The sequence below is a fragment of the Centruroides vittatus genome, unplaced genomic scaffold (genome assembly GCF_030686945.1).
Source record: "Centruroides vittatus isolate TY-2023 unplaced genomic scaffold, ASM3068694v2 contig_3255, whole genome shotgun sequence".
Classification (NCBI taxonomy): domain Eukaryota; kingdom Metazoa; phylum Arthropoda; class Arachnida; order Scorpiones; family Buthidae; genus Centruroides; species Centruroides vittatus.
The window spans coordinates 102712-116995 of NW_027122088.1; the positions used below are offsets into that span (position 1 = coordinate 102712).

General features: G+C 27.1%; 1 protein-coding gene across 1 annotated transcript in view; it reads left to right on the plus strand.

The window, feature by feature from the left end:
• Positions 1 to 14284, plus strand: part of LOC136973648 (inactive phospholipase C-like protein 1) — a 63008-nt gene that overhangs the window by 10687 nt on the left and 38037 nt on the right. Inside the window, exons 2-8 of the mRNA XM_067268391.1 lie at positions 5780 to 5929; positions 6202 to 6408; positions 6632 to 6671; positions 6754 to 6883; positions 8304 to 8416; positions 8611 to 8674; positions 8757 to 8850. Coding sequence (XP_067124492.1) covers positions 5780 to 5929; positions 6202 to 6408; positions 6632 to 6671; positions 6754 to 6883; positions 8304 to 8416; positions 8611 to 8674; positions 8757 to 8850 — 798 coding nt within the window. The remainder of the gene's footprint in view (positions 1 to 5779; positions 5930 to 6201; positions 6409 to 6631; positions 6672 to 6753; positions 6884 to 8303; positions 8417 to 8610; positions 8675 to 8756; positions 8851 to 14284) is intronic.

Sequence of the window (14284 nt, forward strand, 5' to 3'; positions counted from 1 at the left end):
ATGAAGTGTGAGAATCTGGAGTTAAGGGATTTATTTTAACAGATTTGTAAAAATAATATGTTAAAATTATTTTGACAGAAAAATTATCTAAGTTAAAAGGGGAACTTCCTTTTCGTCATGGAGGGAAAACAGTTTAGTTCTTCCAAAAGTGATAATTCTAGTGCAGTTTCTCACTCTTCTATCCACAGGACTGCCCGACTTCTGTCTCACAATGGAAGTGTGGTGTGATTTCCAATAATTCTATTAGATAAAATTCAGCATGAAAACCAACAACTGCCGAATTATCGGGCTAGCAAATGGCTATAGTAATATTAATAATTTAAGTTAATTTGGTACTAGAGTTAGGCGTTAGGTGCCATCTCTTGCTAAATTTAATAATTAGAATTTTAATTAAATAATTTAAATAAATTTAGGCTTAACTGGAAGAAAAGAATCGGCCCGAAGCGGGATTCGAACCCGCAACTTCTGCTATCCGTGCAGACACGTTACCAGTTACGCTACTCAGACCTTTGGTCCGATCTTCCCTTCCAGTTGATATAAGATTACCGTACGACCATCGACGGCTATTACAATGCCGGCTGGGGACACATTAATTGCCCACGTCCTCCCAAAGGCACTCAACCGGCCATCGCAAACCCCGGCAAGGCGTATACATATAACTAAACAACAACTAACCCGTTATATATAAAACCAACAACTGCCAAATTATCGGGCTAGCAAATGGCTATAGTAATATTAATAATTTAAGTTAATTTGGTACTAGAGTTAGGCGGTACTAGAGTTATTAAATTTAGCAAGAGATGGCGCCTAACGCCTAACTCTAGTACCAAATTAACTTAAATTATTAATATTACTATAGCCATTTGCTAGCCCGATAATTTGGCAGTTGTTGGTCTTTATATATAACGGGTTAGTTGTTGTTTAGTTATATTCAGCATGAAAGATGAAAGGTTGCCTTCCAATGCACTCTTGTTTTGGCATTCAATGCTTTAGTCAACATTTGTATCCCTCACCTAGTTCATTACTTTGGCTCTCCCAAGAACTCTCAACTCTCCTCCTCTGTTATGTAAACTCTTTCTCATCAGGATAGATTTAGTAGTTTAGGATTTGAAGTCTTCTCTCTTGGTAAGAATATTGAGACAAAACATTTTAGTTTTATTCTCCTCAACATAGTTTTTATTGAAACACTATTTAATATATACATATGATAGTTATAGATTCATATAATAAATATATAGTTTTATTGAAAACTATTGTTTAGATTAATTTATACCTAACTCCATTGTTGGCCCACATATTTCACATAACTCATGAAATTAACGTTATTAACATCTAAGACAAACCCTCCTAAAATTCCAGTTGTGATTCTAAATGTCTTTAGCCACTCAGATGATAAACTCATTGCGAGTTGAGATGTGATAGAAATGATCCCAACTGGTGGCAGGACAGACAAAGACAGTTTGTTTAAATAAAAGAAAGATTAGAAAATCTATGTACTGGATAGAAAACAAGTTAAAAACCACACCTTTATCAATCCAGCAAAAGATTTTTAATAACATAAAAATGTTTTCAATCATTTTAAATGATCTTCATCAATCTTCATCAAAAAATGAAACATTAAAAATAGAACATAAATAAATGATGGAATAAATATAAAAATCAATGGAAAACATGCATGTGGACTAAATATAAATAAATAAAATAAAATAAATGATATAAATAAGGCCAAAACAACGAAAGAAAATAAAAATACAAGATATAAGATGAATCGTAGTATTATCCATTATTATCCTTAATTTCTTTTATTTACATTTCCATTCTCTGTATGGAACGGATTGACCCGAAATCCCTGCTTTTCACAGAAAAAGTAACACACAACAGATCTACAAACTAGTGGCAACAGATTCAAAACATGCCAGACCATGAAAGTTGCCTGATCACAGAATGCCAGATTAAATGTTCAACCTGTATTAAATACCAAGAAGATTAGATTAGAATTTAGTTTGTTGACTTTTTGCTTTTTTTATACTATTACTGTTTCTCTGAAATCTATATAAAGTACAAATCTTTTTATCTATCATTTCTTTCATTCTCTTAGATGATTTAATCATGTAATGTTTATTATTCCTAAATTTTAAACTTTTAGGTTTTTAAAGATATTAAGTAATAATGAAAGTATATTTGTCTCTTGGATGCCTTTAAGTCAATTGTAATTATATACATATTAAATGAAAACTAATCATTATAGTGGTTTAAAGATACAGATCTTTGGAATGACACTTTAAACATTTAAGATTATTTGCCATTTGGATGAAATTCTGTTCATCTTTTGTAATGATGTAGGATTCTTTAGTGATTAATATAATAACATTGGAATTAGAGAGTAAATTTTTTATAAACTTAACAAAATAAGTTTATTGCTGTAAAACTACCAACTCTACAACCATAAAGTGCAGTAAAAATTTCTTTATTCTCATATGTTTTTAATTATCTTAAATGATTGAAAATGTATAAATAATATACAGTGGTGCCTCATATAATGTACTTAATCCATTCCAGGTGCATGTCCGTTAAGTGAAACGTCCGTTATACGAAACGCATTTTCCCATAGAAATACATGTTAAAACATCTAATTCGTTCCACAGCATAAAATAATCGTACTGTATCATAAAAAAATGAACATGGGTGTGTTCTTTTATTCCTCCGCGTAACTCTGCGCGAGCGACATCTGTTTAAAAATTCCTGTGGAACGCATTCATAAATTCCGGTGGGAGTGCACGCCGTCGAACGGCAAAAACGGCCACTTGTAGCAATAGTTTACGGTGGAAAGCAACATGGTGTTCTCCATGGCTCAGATAGTTTCGTTTCCGGGTCCATTATGTGGTTTTATGAGTGAAAATTTAGAAATTGTGAAAGCGCGAGTTAGTGCACACTGTGATGTAAGTGTCTTTACGAATTTTTTTTGAATGATAGCCAGCATTCTATTTTTTCGTGGCTATTTTGAATGCTCTTTCAACAAATAATCCATTTTATGGTTAAATTTTACAATTGGAACCCTTCTTTTGCCTTTAAAAGCTCATATTTTAGAATTATAGATTCCTCCATCATGATACTATTGATAGTGCGAGCACTGCCATCTTTCTTTCTTTCACTGTGTTCCTAAATGCCTACAAACAACAGCGCACTTCCATAGTAGCAGAGACGAAGAGCGACCACTATTAAAGAACACACCCCATGGAGCAGTCACCAATTATGCCGGAAAGTCCGTTGTTCGCAGTCAGTCCATTGCTCGAGTCACGTAACAGCCAAATGGAAAGTCCGTTGTTCGCAGCGTCCATTATTCGAGGCGTACATTATACGAGGCACCACTGTATATGAAAAGATAGGTAGAGCTGCAGGGAAGAAGATAATCTCCAAAAGAAATCCTGCTATATATGGATTACTTTGTAATGACAAAGGACCAATTGATCCATTCTGTGTTCCAGGAATATACAAAATTCCCATAATGGATTTTATATAAAACAGAGTAAACAATTTGTTATATAAGGACTACTTTGAGATCATTAGCAGCGAGAGTCAAAGAATGTAAAAATGACATCTGTAAAGCCAATTATAAGTCTCATTAACAACATATGTGTTAGCTGACCCCCATTCAGTTTTTGTTCTAGAAAACTTTGGCACTCATAGTTTTAGAAAGTAATTTTCTGAAGGTTGTTTAAGATGATTGAAAATATTTGTTAATAAAGACATGTTTACTTCATTTCATGGTTGTAGGGTTGGTAGTTTTACAAGTGTAGTTCTTATAGGAGTTAAGAAGTTTGTTGCTGTATGATGCAACCAAATAATTACTCTAATTATAACAAATATGCAAATGTTTTGAAAAGTAGTGGCTTTGTAATTTTTAAATATTTCAGATAATGCATTTTATTCAAACTGAATATACAAAACAAAATAGAAGACCTATTTTTCTGTATAAGAACCATAGATGTTTATGCACTTATCTCAGTGTGTTGTGAGTTTGAAAATATGTCTGTAAAAAGTTTTTCTGAAGTTGAATCCCAGATTTCAGTTATTCATATGATTGAAACTTCTTCCTGCCAAGAAATGTTTTTCGTTGAGCCAAGTAGGTGGATGTGCTAAAAATTCCCAACTGTAGGCTGAAATATTTTTCAAAACCTTCTGTGCTTGCAGCCAGAATATCACTCATCACATGAACATTTGTCACACTTCTGTCAGCATTTTGCACCATTGTAAAACTTTTGAATAATTTATGCAATCTTCAGAATACACATCCAACATTTTAGCATGATTTGTGATAGTTTTCTTCCTTCGTTTAAAACAATTGTACTACAGCTCTCTATTTCTCTATAATAGACAATGTGATAAGAGATGACAATTTAAACTAACCTATATCATAGCCTGTGAGATTACAGTACCTGCTGAATAATGCTGTGGAGAAGAAAGGATGTACATTATGGCCCTTCTATTTTTTCCATATCAAATTAAAATGAGTGCAATAAAAAATAAAAGATATTCATTTTTGAAACACCCTCAACTATATTTTATCTTTTACAAACAAGCAAAAACAATAAGTTATATTTACCTAATTAATTTTATTTTTGCATGCTTTCCTTTTAATATCAGAAGAAAAATTAAATTTATTTATAAATTTAAGTTTTTTAAAATGAAATTTCTATAAAATGAAATATTTATGTATTTAAAATTTATAAATACTATATATTGCTATTTTTTAAAATTTACTTAGAGATATTTATGTATTTTAAAGATAATCTATTTTATAATTTATATGTATTAAGAACAATCTTGAGTAAGAAATTAATTAACATTTAAATGTTTAATTAGTTTGCATGATGTGTTGTCTCTTACCTTCAATATATTTTTATAGTTTTATTTTATCAACATATATAATATCATCATTTATATTCTTCCTGATATTATTAGAATTTATTTAAATTAATTTACCATATTTTATTTTAGAAAATAATATATTTTAAAACAATTAAGAGAATAATAAGCATTTCTTATTTTAAATTTATTGTTTTATTAAATATATTTTAATTTAATAATTACATACTGAAATTATAGTATTATGCAGAAGTTAAGCTGAATTCAGACTTATAGCTCTAAGCTGAAAAGATATATAGTATATATTATTCTATTATATATTTTATATAATATGTAAAAGAATAAATTCCTTCAGAATAATAGTAGCTTTAAAAGACAAGGTCCTAAGCTGTAAACTGGTTCTGATTAGACATATAACAATTTATTACTACTGTAATCACATTAAAAAATTTTCTGTTTTTTTCCCCTCTTTTTTCATACAGCTTATAAGTTATATATTTAAAATAAGATAACATAGAATAGAATGTAAAGTTACAAAATTTATTTCTATTTATTTTGAGTAAACAAAGTAACATAGCTTATAATGTTTATTTTAAATAAAGTAATAATGTTAATAATAAACAGCATTTAATTTCTTAATGAGAATATATTGACAAAAGGATTGTTTTAAATAAATTTGTAAATTGGTTAATTATTCATTTGATAACTAGCTTTTGTTGTTCGTTTGTCATTAATAATACTTTTAAATCATTTAATTTTAATAGGTATATTTTCCTATTATATTTATTTTTCATACAGCTTTATTTGCTGTTAAAATTTCCAAAAATTTTGATAATAAATTGCAAATTATTTCAAAAAGAATAAATTTTCAAGTAAAATAAAATATTTTGTTTTGTTAAATATTTTTATTTAGCATTAGATTGTCTGAAATATATGATTAGTGGTAGCAGCTTAATAAAAGTTCGACCAAGTTCACGACAGTACAGACGTTTCTTTACACTCGAAGAAGACCTATCTTCTATAAGGTGGATTCCATCAACAAAGAAATCAAACAAAGCTAGATGTATGTTTATCTTTTCATTTTCAATTTATCTCTAAAATTAGTTTTTAAATGCAATTAATTTAAAATAAAATTTTAAATGAAAGTGAATTTAGTAAGGTTAATATTCTCTTTTAAAAATGTTTCTAATGCTATATAACAATCAATTGTAATACATTGATGTAATGAGTGAACAAAATGCTTTAAAATGACATTGTACAAAAGTGTAGGTCACATCAGTTATATTCCATCTAAATTGTCCTTGAGTAACATTCTACTTATGATTGATGTTTCAGTGCCAATTCGTTGCATGCGTGAAGTAAGAATGGGTAAAAGCACAGAAGTACTAAGGAGCCGCGAAATTGCTGGGAGTTATTCTGAAGATTGTGCATTCTCTGTAATTTATAATGATACATTTGAATCCTTAGATCTAATTGCACCATCAGCAGATGAAGCTAATATTTGGGTGACAGGACTGAATGTTCTAATTGGTGCTTCCAAATGTATGTATTTTAAGAGAAATAATAGGATGAGTAAAAATTACTTAAATAAAGTTAATAATAATTTATGTTTGCTTCCTTCTAATTTACAAATTAAAATTTGTCTTGTTTTTTTACATTCAAAATTGACCAAAATAATTTTAACTAAGAAATTATTTAAACTTTTACCAGAAATTCAATATATTTTATATATTTTTTAATATTCAATTATATATATTTTTTCTAGCTCCTGATACTCTTGATGAAAGACAAAGAATGAGAGAAAAGTATTCTTATTTTTTATTTTCATTATTTTTTTAGTTTTTCTTATATATTTTCTATTATTAATCTTGAAAAAACTTTACTTAGATGGTTAAAAGAAATGTTTGATAAAGCTGACACTAAGCAAAAAGGATTATTAGATGAATGGGAAACAATATCATTAATGAAAAAATTAAATAATCAATTAAGTACAGTTCGTTTAAGGCAAAAAATTATGGTAAGAAAAATCAAATATTTCAAAAATACATGATGTAAAAACTTGAAATATTTGATTTAAATTTTCTGTTGATTATTTTTTTTTTTTTGAATATGTGCTATTTTTATTTTATATTTATTATTTTAACATAGCAAATTGTACAGTTAACTTAACAGAAATAAAAAAAATTAAAAATGTTACTGATGTTAATTCATCCTTAAATTTGACAATTCAATCATGTGATTTACCCAGTTTCAGATCATTCAACTTTAGTTTTACAGATTTAAAAAAAGTAGTTAAATTTTTTGTCTTTTAAATATTGCAATCTGTTCAGATAGAATTACTCACTATTTATTCATTTGCTAGCTTAAACTTACATTAAATCATAATAAATATTTGTTAAAAATTATCGAAGAATATTTATTTTTAAAATATATTTAAATTAAATGTAGATGAACGTAACGATTGTTGTGTAATTAAATGTAATTTTAAATGTATATGAAAGAATTAAATAAAAATTTTTAATGTTTCAACTAAATTATTTTTAGAATTGGTTATTTAAAATTTGCTTAACAAATCAAGTGTAGAACTTTCTTATGCTAATTATTTATTTTATAAAATTTTGATTCAATTAGATCAGTCAACTGACACTACAATGAATAAATACAATTTTGCGTAACAAAATTTATTAATAAATTTACAAATTGAATAAAAATTCTATAATTTTTTTGCAGTTTTCAATGTCTCTTGTTTAGGAAAATTGATTATTTAAGTATTACAAAATTGATAAGTAAATAAATAAAGTTTTTTAAAAATATTTAATAATTTTGGTGGTTATCATCTATGATAGAAAAAACAGTAATTTTCTTAACAGAAATATTTATTTAAAATAAAATTTAATTATTTCAGAATGTATAAAATGTTTAATAATAATAATAATAATGAATAAGTTTAACAAGTTAACAAAATAAATGTAATCAGCAAAATTTTTTTATTTAACATTAATTAAATTCCTATAGTACCACATGTAAAAATTTTGATAAATCTATTTCATAAAAATATATTCACAAAAAATTCATCTGTCATATTTAGGATAGATTATTTATAAGATAATCTAAATTGACATTAATTTTGTTTTCTAAATTGTTGTTATTTAAATTGTAACTTAAGAGTTTATTTTAATAATAAATTAAAATAATATGAAAACTAATAACTTTATCTATTTATCTAAATTTCATTTGTATAATTAATAAGTTAAAAGTAATTTTATATTTTTGATTATATTTGTGAAATGTCAGGTAGTCAGGTAATTAAATACTTAAACAACTTTTCTCTTGAACAACCCAAACTTTTGAACTTATAAAATTTATAAATTTTTTAATTATGACTTAAATTTTTAAAATATTACAAAATATCTTAAAGAATATTATTATTATTTTAGGAATATGAACATGGAAAAATTGGAGAAGAAAGAGGAAGGATAGGAAGCAGTGATTTTGTAAATCTTTTCAAGGAAACGTCAACTCGTCCAGAAGTATATTATTTATTAGTGAGGTGAATTTGTTTATGTTGATATTGGTTTTGTTAGTTTTTTCAGGATATTTTGCAAATTTTAAACATTCACATAACAAAATATATAAAAAATTTTAAGTATAAGCAATACTTGATTTTTATATCTATAAATATAATCAAATATTGATTTTAGTTTGAAATTGTTTTTGTTGAAACTTTTTTCTTTTAAAAATCAGGTTTTCTGGAAAAGATTATATGACATTAGATGATTTTCAATTATTTCTTGAAGGAGAGCAAGGCGTAAGATAGATACATTTTTTTTATATTGTTAATTTAGTTGTAAACAGTTTTGAAAGTAAGAATTATTAAATAATTTTTTCAGATGTACAACATTAGCCAAGAATATTGTGAAAAAATCATTCAACAATTTGAACATTCAATGGAAGCACAGAAAAATAGGCAGTTTCTTATTGATGGTACCATTTATTTATTTAAATAATATATTTTATGATTAATATATTATTAAACTCTTAAACTTTTGTAACATAAGCAAATGTTTGTTACAAAATTAATGTGTCATTTTTTTAGGCCTTAATTTAATTTTAAAAATTTATTTAATTTTTTTTTTAGAATTTAGTTTTCTTTTCTAAAAGTTTAAAAATGTCAAATGTATTTTGTAAGAGAAAAAATAACATCACTTGTAATGTAAAACAAGAAAGCACTTTCACCCAATAACATCTTGAACTCTTTCTGTAGACAAATTTAGTTTCAAAAATAATCTTGCTTTTTTTTCAAATCTGATATTTTACTTTGAATATAGTTTTTATTTTCCTGGAAATATTGATTTTGTCTCTTAAATATTTTACTTTCTGAATAACTTTTTCTTTATGCAATTAACAAAGTTTTTCATTGAGTAAATAAATAATGATGTATAAATTCAGTTCTGCAAATAGAAAACAAATCTAAAAAACAGTATAAAAATGTAATTAGAACTATAACTATAGTGAACAAGAATATAAAATTTTATTATTTAATTTTTAATCAAAATTTCTACTATAATTTTTATTTGAAATTCAGTTGGATATTAATCTGAATTTGAAGAGAATTCTGTTTATTATATATATATATATATATATGATAAGTTGCCCTAGAATTATTTCAAATTTTACAAATTTCACTTAACAAAATTTTTTATGATTTATTTTAAAACTTATAATAAATGTAATATAAATATAAGTTTAAAAGTTTTTATTATCCTTAGTGTAAAATTTTATTATAAAAATTTTTATCTCCTTGGACACTGGTTTACCTTATTTTATATCATCACTTATCTACTCTTTATTTTAGGTGGCTTCACTATTCTACATGCAAGTTTTAAACAGAACGTTTAAGAAATTTGAGAGAAATGAATTTTGGGCTATTATAATTTTTTTAAACCACCTTCAGTTTCTTAGAGGGACTAAGAAATTGCAATATTCCGAAATTTCTGCTTAAAATACAAATTTGGAGTAGTGAAACTATTGAAACTAAGAATTTTATTAGAGTAGACAAGGAATTACAAATTTACTAATTTTTATTGTTCAGGGATGATTTATTTTTTACTTGTTTAGTCTATTTTTGCTATGAAAATACAAAATATTAAATTTTGGTTTTGTTGTTGTCCAGTTTTCTTGCAGAAAATAACGTGTTTATATTAGAGATGCTTTTCTTTATTCATTCTTTTTTAGCTTATATATTATTTCTTCAATAACAATATTTAATTATTAAAATGAATTTCTTATAAATGTAAGTTAAGTAAAGTTTACTTTTCCATAATTTAGCTTAAATTTTTTAAATGACCATTATTATTTAAAATATTTCTGTAAATACTGTCTAAAATTTACAATAGTGACAAAATTTCTAATATTGTTTGTAATAATTTTATATTTACTAAAATAGCTTTACATATAGTAAAGCTAGCTTTAGTAAACATATAGTTACATATAGTAAAATAGCTTTACATATAGTAAAGCTATTATTAAATTATAAATTAAGTTAAATTAAGTATTATTTGATAATTTAAAAAATCATAGTAATTTTAAAAAATTATATACGTTAGGCTCAAAGACCGAAATCGCTCACTGAGCGAAAAAAACTACCACAATGCATTGTGGTTTTTACAAATGCCACGAAGCCAAATTTGCGTCGTGGCATTTGTAAAAACAGCCACAATTCATTGTGGCTAACTCAAAATGACCACAAAGCAAAATTTGTGTCATGGCTTTCATGATATTTGACCACGACGCGTTCTGGTTAGGTTAGGTTAGGCTAGACTAGGTCAGGGATGGCGAACCTTTTTGAGTTTACATGCCATATTGTAAGCATACTTAGCTTTAAAGATGTTAATGCGTGCCAAAGTCTTAGACTTCGAATAATGATATTTAAGGAAATTAAACGAATATGCTTTAATTCGAATAAATGTAAAAAATCTGATTGAAAAAGGATGATCAGGTGATAAACAGAAAGGATGATTGAAAAAGACAAAAATCATATGATACACGTCACGTGCCAGATGATTTTTCTTACGTGCCACTTTGGGCAAGCGTGCCATAGGTTCGCCACCCCTGGACTAGGTTATTCGGACAAGTTGAAATTGGTTCGAATGTTTTAGTTAGGGTGCCTGATGTTGATTGGGGACATGCAGCTCCCAGAAATGTTTTAGCTGTTGTTATGAGCATTAATCCATCAGGTCTCTATCAGTTAAGAAACAAGGGTCTTCTTGATCGACTTTATGCTCGTAATGAATTTACAATTTCTGAGAGTAACTTTATTAACATTCAGGACATACCCTCAACTTCACACTTCGCTCAGCATCCATGTTAACATCTGAAAGTAAGCAAGGGTTTATAATGTGACACTGTAAAAGATAGTATATTGATATAAAATGCAAATGTCTCTTAAAGAACATAAAATGCAATTCGAAATGTCACAGTAATAGTTCTTGTAAAAATAAATAACTCTGAAACATTCTTGATTCTCATGAAAAAGTCTGATTTATTAATAAAAGTTCTTGACAAAGTAATTATTTTTAGTAAATTAGTTAGAAAACGTTGATGTATCGAGCACCACAACACATTTTCATAAAGGATTACATGTTGAAAAGTAACCAAGTAACCTAACTAACCTAACCTAACCAGAGTATGTCATGGTCAAATATCATGAAAGCCACATCGCAAATTTCACTTTGTGGCCATTTTGAAACAATGAATTGCCACCCTTTGCTGATTGGTTGCAAAGTACTGTTTTAATTTCCGACTATTATCGACTCTACCGTGTGCCGGAAACAACCGTTAACCTACCGGGTACTTTACTCGGATTCGTGTTAGCGTGCCAGGCCTGGACTTTAAGCGTGCACCGAATTAAATAATGACAAGATTTGTCAATAGAAAAAAATCAAAGATTTAATTAGTCGTTTAGCAAAAACTATGTACAATATTTAGTAAAAAATCAAACAATTATTTATTCAATGAAATTCAACAAAATCAACCCGACAATACTCAATTCAATCTATTTCTAACTTAATTCTATTCCCCTTGGGAATCCGACAAAACCAAAGCCTTAACTTATAACAATAATTCTTATAAACTATAGATCCTAATCGTCACCTCAATATACTCGGAACCTATTTCATCAACTCTCAAGACTTCCTATCGTCGATCCAATATTCGAATCACTTCAAAATCACCTTGGAACTATTCGATCCTATCGGACACCTCTCTCTTACTGCTACGAAGCTCACCAAGCTCGTTGCTATCCGGAATTCACCTCTCCGTCTTCACTTGAGATTCGGGATTTATAGTGTGAGGTGACGTCACAAGTCTGAATGCGATCACTCCCCTCATTTACATACTTAATGCTAACAAAAACTTTTTTCTTCGTCTGGCAGCCTATTTTCCGACAATTACTCACTAACCTTTTACATTGTTTTTACAATTTTCTGGGACGTTTTTATTTCTTAAGGTCTAGCGAGTCTATCTTGTGCTTGTGGGGTCTCTCCCCCTCTTTCTCAGTGCAGACTTATTCTTTGCCGCTCGGGAAGCGCAAATGTGCGCAAGTCCTATGGCGCTTTTCTTTCGTCGGTGAGTTGGGTTTTATTTCTTCTCTTTTTAAATACTTAAGGTGATTGGTGAGGAAACCTTCGTCCTAACAAAACATAAGCCCCAAACCAAAAATAGAATAATAAGCAAAATAAAAGTAAAATAAAAATAACGCTCGGACTTGGTTCCTTACATGGTTCACGTTTGGGAATAATCATATATAGAAATCAATGAAATACTGCAATAATTTGAATCAGCATAAATTTTGAGCTTTTTTAGGCTTCGAGCAGACCGCATTATATCAAATCAGCATTAAGCAGGGTCTTACTGTATATTGAAATATACAAAATTTAATTTTAAAACTGACATTTAAAAAAGTCAAACTTATTATATCTTCTAGTTTAATTTTTGTTAATTTCTGTTAATAATTTCATTTCATGAAAATAAATTTATAATAATAACAACAACAAACATATCTCTTAAAAATTTATTATACATCTATTAAAAAATATATTTATAATTTAATGTTTTTCTTGAAAATTTTTTATTTTTAATATTGGAAAGAAATTATATATTAATATAATGAAATAATATTAATGTCAATTATGTTAAAATATAATTTATTCTAACATTATATTAGATAGATTATAAATATATTTTTAGATTAGATTACAGTATATATTAAATTAATTAGAGTAGATTATACAGTAGAGCATCGTTTATCCAAATCAATTGGGGACTGGGGTTGTTCAGATAACTGATTTTTCGGATAACCAATTATGTACAAAAAAATATATTAACCTATCCGATGTTGAAATTTTTCTCCGTTGCATGTCGCTTTGTGTTGAATTTTTGTCGATTTTAAGCTTAACGAAAATTTTTTTATTAATAATTGAGTCTATTGTATCGTTAAAAATTATTTCTTTATTTTGTACAAACAAAATAAATATATTGAAAAATATAAAAACAAAAAAATTATACTTTAGAAGTTAATCTAGTATCAAAAACGTTCGATTCAGCACGACACAGTCCGACTAGAAAGCTTTCGGTAAACCGATTGTTTTGGTTGACCGGCTTTCGGATAAACGATGCTCTACTGTAATTATATTTTTTAATAGATGTATTATAAACTTTTAAGAGAGAAATGATAAATACTAACAATAATAATACAGTAGTCCCAGAAATTTGACTTTCAATAACTCAATATTCGGTAAAACTCATCATGTCATTAAAAAAATACTTGTAATCTAATTTTTATCTCTACGGCTTAACTGTAAGATAAAATAAGTTATTGTTTTTCACTGGTAACACTTAATAATAGCATCAGTTTCATGTGCTAACAAAAAATATAAGCTTTTTTCCAAGGTGTCACTGCAAAATGCCATGATGCAAATGTCACTAACTCAGAAGTAGCCACTAAATAGCCAATACTTTTTTAATTAAAATTTAACTACAAATAGAAATGGTCACTATTGGTACTAGTTTATACATGTATGAATTTATACATATAATTTCTTTATGAAAATTTTGCTGTTTAGCATCATCATAACCAGTCAGGAACATGCCATCTTTTCAGTCCACATTAAGTTGAGTTTGTGGGACTCTACTGTAATAGTTATTATGCATGGAAATAAATTCCTGAATATATCTTTTTTACATTAAAGCTGCCCAAATTAAAATTTGACATTTTAATTTTGTTTCTATGAAAAAAAAAAACTGAGTTTTATAATGTTTTATTTTAAAAATGTTCAGATATCACTGAATAAATATAAATAAATAGTATTATAGAAATATGATTTTAATATTTACAATTTATTCCTTCTTGTATATTAAT